This window comes from Benincasa hispida, unplaced genomic scaffold (genome assembly GCF_027475165.1).
Source record: "Benincasa hispida cultivar pf3 unplaced genomic scaffold, pf3_genome.v1.1 HicScf953, whole genome shotgun sequence".
In the NCBI taxonomy this organism is placed as follows: Eukaryota; Viridiplantae; Streptophyta; class Magnoliopsida; order Cucurbitales; family Cucurbitaceae; genus Benincasa; species Benincasa hispida.
In genome coordinates, this window is record NW_028327101.1 from 1 (window position 1) to 6959 (window position 6959).

General features: G+C 38.8%; 1 protein-coding gene across 1 annotated transcript; it reads right to left on the minus strand.

The window, feature by feature from the left end:
- Positions 1-4459: 4459 nt before the first annotated feature.
- Positions 4460-5158, minus strand: LOC150029742 (uncharacterized). The gene is made up of 2 exons (XM_090310401.1): positions 5107-5158; positions 4460-4875 (listed from the first exon to the last, which is right to left on the minus strand). The coding sequence occupies exons 1-2, from the start codon at positions 5156-5158 to the stop codon at positions 4460-4462; spliced, it is 468 nt and encodes a 155-aa protein (XP_090166527.1).
- Positions 5159-6959: the final 1801 nt, after the last annotated feature.

Below are 6959 nucleotides of genomic sequence, written 5' to 3' on the forward strand. Positions count from 1 at the left end.
TCCTAAACGCATCCAACACAATTTCTTAGGGTTTAAGAATTCCTCTTAATCGGACACCTCAATTTGAATTGAGGTTTGCCCTTACGTCTTTAAGCTTTGTTTGTATTCAATTTAGGGTTTTCAATGCATAATCTATAAGATCGTGGCCAAATTCAACACATAAATGCCCGACCGTTCGATGCACAGGCGGTTTCCTTCGATCGCGTGGGCGTGACGTTCGAATGAGGCGTTCAGGCTGCTCTCGCTCTCACCCACTTTCTCGCTCACAATCTCGAGTGTGACAATAGAATTGAAAACTAAATATTAATTAAAAATTCTAACTAATTTTAGGAGGATCTAAAAGCTAGAAGGATACTGCTTTTAAAGTCAACGTAAAATTAACGCGTTTTAAAAAGTGTTTTTTAACAGTAAATCAGTTTTTAGCAAACGGTTGAGATTTTTTCCAAATAGTTTTTTTGACACAGCTAACGTTAAATGTAGCCTTAGTAAAGTTGAAAAATTGCATTTGGTAGCCAACAAAGCATAGTTCAATTGGCATAGTGTTCATACTATCGGTATTTTATTGGGAAAAAAAAGGATAAGGAACCATTCCTTGTGTTTATGTTTTCTTCAATTTTTAATTTACCATTACGTATATATATATATATGGAGATAAGTTTTTCTTACGAATCTTTTGAGTCTTTGCCTTGAGAGAAAAACAAGAGAATTTGTACTCTGTGAAATAAAATAAAGAGTTCTTCATTTCTCCAACAAAATTCAAGTAAGTTCCTAGTATTTTAATATTTCCAATAACTACTTTATTTACATCAAATTTTCTTTACCAAATTTTATAATTTCAACAACTACTTTAGTCTTCTTTTATTATATTTCGATTTGCCAAAAGTTTTCATCATTATTTCAAACATATCTATTATATTAAACTATTGTCTCATCAATACGAATATATTCATCATTCTTAATAATTTTACATTCTATACAATCATCATATCTCTCAAAATATTCTTCACAATTTCCCATTCCATAACAATCATCAATTCATTTCTCTCTTTGCCACGTGTCAAGCATGCATGCTTCCACAAACTCCATCTACTTCATGCTACATGCTCATCACGTGTCCAATCTTCATGATTCATGCCAAATGGTATCAAAGCATATATGTATATATATATAGATATATATAGATATAGATATAGATATAGATATAGATATATATACATATATATACATATACATATATATACACATATATATACATATATGCATATATTCATCTCGAGTCCTGATTAATCCGTGGTTTTGCCTCTTCTGCAAATTCTTCACTTTTGTTCTTTTCCTCCTGTAATCTATCTCTAGCAGGACAACCTTGAAAACTAGATTCTCCCAGCTCTCAAATCGTACCGAATTCGCTAAATTTTCTCTTCTCAATTGTCGAAACCATACTTATGAAATTTTACTTCCCTTTTAATCTTTCTGCCGCTTCCTGAGTTCAAAGAGCAGATTGCCACGTCACCTCACACTTAGTGCCTCTAGCCAGACTAATGATTGAGTTTCTTCATTTAATATATTTCCTTCCCTTCCTTCATAATCTCTATAAACAACATGAATTTCTACTTAATAAATATGGAATATAACATCCCTTGGCTAATCATGCTTATCTAGGGAACCTAAGTTCAGGGTTTACAATCATCTCCCCCTTAAAAGAAATTTCGTCCTTAAAATTTACCTGATATGTCATTTGAAAAGTTGAGGGTATCTCTTCCTCATTTGCTCTTCAGGTTCCGAGGTTGCTTCCTCAATCCCATGATTACACCATAACATCTTCACCAAAGGAATCATCTTATTTATGAGTACCTGATCTTTCCTATCCAAAATCTTGATAGCCTCTTCCTCGAAAGATAAATCTTCTTTGAGCTGTATCGGTTGTGTTGCTAGTGCTACATAGGATCAAACACGTATTTCCTTAGCATCGACACATGAAATACGTCGTGTATACGAGCTAGCTCCATCGGTGACTGCAACCTATAAGCTGTCAGACCAACTCGTTCTACCATTTCATATGGTCCAATGTATCATGGACTTAACTTCCATTTTCTCCCAAACTGGAGAATTCCTTTCCATAGGGATAGCTGGAGAAATACCCGTTCTCCGACTTCAAATTCTAGTTCTCTTCTTCATTTATCGGTGAAGCTAATTTGTCTATCGCGAGCCGCCTTAAGATTATCCCTGATAAGTTTCACATTCTCTAATATTTGTTGAACTAATTCTGGACCCAGTAATTGTCGTTCTCCAACTTCGTTCCAGCATACTGGAGTTCTGCAAGGTCAGCCATACAGTGCTTCGTAGGGAGCCATTTCGATACTAGAATGGTAGCTATTGTTGTAGGCAAATTCAATCAACGATAAGTATGTATCCTAACTTCCTTTGAATTGTAGTACACAAGCTCTTAACATATCTTCCAGTGTTTGTATAGTTCTTTCCAACTGTCCATCTGTTTGCGGATGAAAAGGCGTACTGAAATGAAATTTAGTGCCCAAAGCCTTCTGTAAACTAGGCCAAAATTTTGAAATGAACATCGAGTCGCGATCCGACACTATCGACACCGGGGCTCCATATTGACTGATTATCCTATCCACATAAATCTTAGCTAGACGATCTAGTGTAAAAGTAACTTTTACTGGTATGAACTTGGCCGTCTTAGTTAGTCTATTGACTATTACCGAAATGCCATCAAATCCTGAGGGTGTCTTAGGCAAACCAAATAGAAAGTCAATTGTCATATGCTCCCACTTCCACTCAGGCACAGGAAGTGGATTGAGTAATCCTGCTGGTCTTTGTCTCTCAGGTTTTACTTGTTGACAGACTATACATCGGTCCACATATTCTGTTATGTCTCTTTTCATCCCAGGCCACCAGTAAGATTTCTTCAAAGTTCTATACATCTTGGTGCTACTTGGATGCATGGCATAAGTGGAACTATGTGCTTCCTCTAGAATGGCTTGTTTAAGCTGTAGCTTGTTAGGCACACACATTCTCCCCTCCTTTTCTAGTACACCATCTGTTCCCAGTTGAAAGTCAACCCTGATGCCCTTACTCACATCATCAGTAATCTTCTGAAAATTAGGGTCTTCCAACTGATCCCGCTTAAGGTTTTCTACTAAGGTCGGCCTTATCCGAAAAGTAGCTATCATTCCTCCTGACGGTTCCACTGATAAGGCGGTTCTGGAATTCCTGAACTCCTGCAATAGCATTCATCTTATTGAACCAATAATGGCCTTAGGTCCTGAGGATTTTCTACTTAGTTCATCTGCCACAACATTAGCCTTACCAAGGTGGTACTCGATGGAACAGTCGTAATCTTTAATTAATTCAATCCATCTTCATTATCTTAGATTCAATTCCTTTTTATCAAAGATATATTTTAAGCTTTTATGATCTGTAAATATCCTGCAACGCTCTCCAAATAGGTAATGTCTCCACAACTTCAGAGCCAAAACAACTACTGCCAACTTCAGATCATGCGTGGGATAAACGCTCTCGTGTTTCTTAAGTTGACGGGAGGCATTTGCAATCACCTTCCCATCTGCATCAACACACATCCCAATCCTTGTCGAGATTCGTCACAATAAATCTCAAATTCCTTACCTGGAATAGGCAAGGTAAGTACTAGTGCTGATACTAGTTTCCGTTTCAGCGCCTAGAAACTATGTTCACACTCCAACGACCATTCAAACCTCATGCCTTTCTTGGTCAGGTTCGTCAACGGAAGGGCTATCTTAGAGAAACCCTCCACAAACCTCCGATAATAACCCGTCAACCTTAGAAAACTGCGTATTTCTGAAACGATTGTGGGTCGTTCCCAATTAACTATTGCTTCCGTCTTCTGGGTATCTACACTAATGCCTGCTGAAACAACATGCCCAAGAAATACTACCCGATCTAACCAAAATTCCCATTTACTGAATTTAGCATACAACTGCCTATCTCGCAACGTCTGCAATACTATTTTCAGGTGGGTAATATGATCTTCCCTACTACCAGAATACACCAGTATATCATCAATGAATACTATCACAAACTGGTCCAAGTAGGGATGAAATATCCTATTCATGAGATCCATGAATGCCGCAAGGGAATTTGTCAATCCGAAAGGCATTACCAGGAATTCATAATGTCCATATCTCGTTCTAAATGCGATTTTAGGAATATCGGCTTCTCTCACTTTCAGTTAATGATAACCCGATCTCAGATCTATCTTCAAAAACGCCGTGCCTCCTCTTAGTTGATCAAACAAATCATCAATGTGTGGTAACAGATATTTATTCTTAATCGTTACCTTATTCAGCTGCCTATAGTCGATACACAATCTAAGTGTACCGTCTTTCTTCCTTACAAACAATACTGGAGCTCCCCAAGGCGATACGCTAGATCGAATGTATCCCTTGTCAATTAACACTTGCAGTTAAACCTTTAATTTTTTCAACTCAATTGGTGCCATTCTATACGGTGTCTGCGATATGGGAGTTTTTCTTGGAACTAAGTCAATAGTAAACTCCACCTCCCTATCGGTAGATAATCCTGATAGTTCTTCAGGAAATATATCCCGAAATTCATTTACCACTGGGACATCTTCTGGGTTCAGCTCTTTCCCTTGAGCAACCATCACATGAGCCAGATAGGCTTTACATCCCTTGCTCAATAGCTTCCAAGCTTTCACTATCAATATTAAATTCCCCGCGAATAATCGTTTGCTTCCTGTCAGCATTGCATCTTGGCCATTTGATTTTATGAGCACTACCTCCTTCTTGTAACAGTCTACTGAAGCATGATACTTACTTAGAAAATCCATCCCCAAGATAGCATCAAATTTCAACAGTTCTAAAGGAAGTAAATCAGCATAGAAGTTCTGACAATTGATCAGTATCTCACAATGATTATAACATCTATCTACTACTATCACATCTCCCAAAGGGGTAGAGATAAATAACTCTTCAAGCATAGGTTTAACCAACTTATCTATACTAGGTGCATACATGCAAGATATAAATGAATGTGTGGCACCAGGATCAAATAAAACATAAGCAGACTGCCCACATAACATAACATTACCGGTCACAACATCTGGAGACTCTGCTGCCTCCTGGTGTGTCACGGCATACATTCGCCCCTACTATTGGGGTCGACCTACGACATTCTTCTACTTGGCACCACTTGACCTTTCGCCCCGATTTCCAGCACTCTTTGGTTGGTTAACTGTTTGGGAGGTCGGTTGTTGTGCTAGTGGAACATCCCTGTTCACCTGGGGACAGTCCCTCTTAAAATGCCTTGTATGTCCGCACTGGAAACATGCACCTCTGCCATTATAGCATGCCCCAAAATGCCTTTTACCACAACTAGGGCATGTCGGTCTTCTGTCTGTGCTGGCTATCGACTCACCAGTTCGTGATATCTCTGATCGGCTAACTGCACCGACCGAGCGTCTTGTTTTCCTTTTCTTGGATCCCTGCCAACTAGTTCCTCTGAAATGGCTTCCACTAGTCTGGGTTGCCACTAGAGATCGGAATCCCCTATCTCTAGGCCCTACTACGGCCTCACTGCCTCTTGGCAACTGCTCAACATCTGCCAAACTCTGCTCAACTCATATTGCTGTTTCTACTAACTGGTTAAAATCTAGCCAATTAGCCGTAGACGTCACTGGAGTTCTGATTTCCTTCCTCAAACCTTGTTCAAATTTCCTGCATCTATCTCTTTCCTCAGTAATAACCGGCAGGGCATACTGTGATAACTCTGTAAATTTCTACTCATATTCTACCACCGACATCGTTCCCTGTGTTAATCTAAGGAACTCATCCCTTTTTACATCCCGAAATGAGTTGGGGTAATACTTATCTTCAAAGGCCTTCCTGAACTCAGGCCATAACATCACATCTGTACTGGCTCATCTGGCGGATATCACTTTCCACCATTTCTTTGCTCCTTTCTGTAGTAGAAATATGGCTAATCCCACTTTCCTGTCCTCTGGATAACTCATAACATTGAAACATTTTTCAACTACATCCAGCCACAACTCAGCTTCAGCTGGATCTGTTATACATTCAAATGTCACAGCCCCTAGGTCTTTAAACCTCTGAATACCATATTTCTTTTCTAGGTCGGCTCGTGCAAAGCCCACACTGGCTGCTAACCTCTGCACTTTTATAGAAAAAAGTATTCACAGGTGGCCCAAACATTCCTACAAAAGCCCTAGTCCCTTACAAAACATGTGTACATAAACAGATTATCAACCTAAGTCTTTTAATAAGCTGAATCTTTTGGTGGCAAGCAGCAGCAGGATCAACCTTGAGGAAACTGACTACTACCTAAAAAAGGAAAACACAGAAATTTCGTGAGCTAAAAGCTCAGTGAGTGACTATAGAATCGTAAAGCAACAAGCATAGCATCACTATAAATATGTAAATATACCAATGAGTAAACTCAAGCAATTGTCTCTATATGTAACTGTAAACCATTATCAGACATCATTAAACATTATTATTCCCTAGTTAAGAACGAGCCTAAACACTCTAGTTCCCAAATGTTTATTACCTACCAAGAGACTCATACTTCGGTCTCTCATTCATAATTGCCTACGTGCACGTGGCCACACTAAGTACCATCATATTTTAGGTACTTCCGCTCAGATACCTTCTCAAATTTGTCTTTCAGTATCGAGCTACTATGATACCTTCTCATATGTCCTTCGGTATCAAATTGTCCAGGTACCTTCTCAAATGTCCTTCGATACCTAATTGGTTAGATATCTTCTCAACGTCCTTCGGTATCAAATGTGTATTTTGTAACATGAAATTAAGTTCCATTGCCTAGTAGTTACACAAGAGTTGTTCCATTGCCACTTATTTACACAAGAACTCATTCTCTCATAGCTTTCCTCTAGGAAGCATATATCAAAATCAGAAACATAG

What these genes read in the sequence shown, in the direction of transcription:
- LOC150029742 (XM_090310401.1), bottom strand. Translation starts at nt 5,158, where the DNA reads ATGTATGCCGTGACACACCAGGAGGCAGCAGAGTCTCCAGATGTTGTG. An exon ending in GTCTCCAGATGTTGTGACCG is followed by an intron (nt 4,876 to 5,106) that starts GTAATGTTATGT and finishes TACTTCCTTTAG; the next exon opens with AACTGTTGAAATTTGATGCT.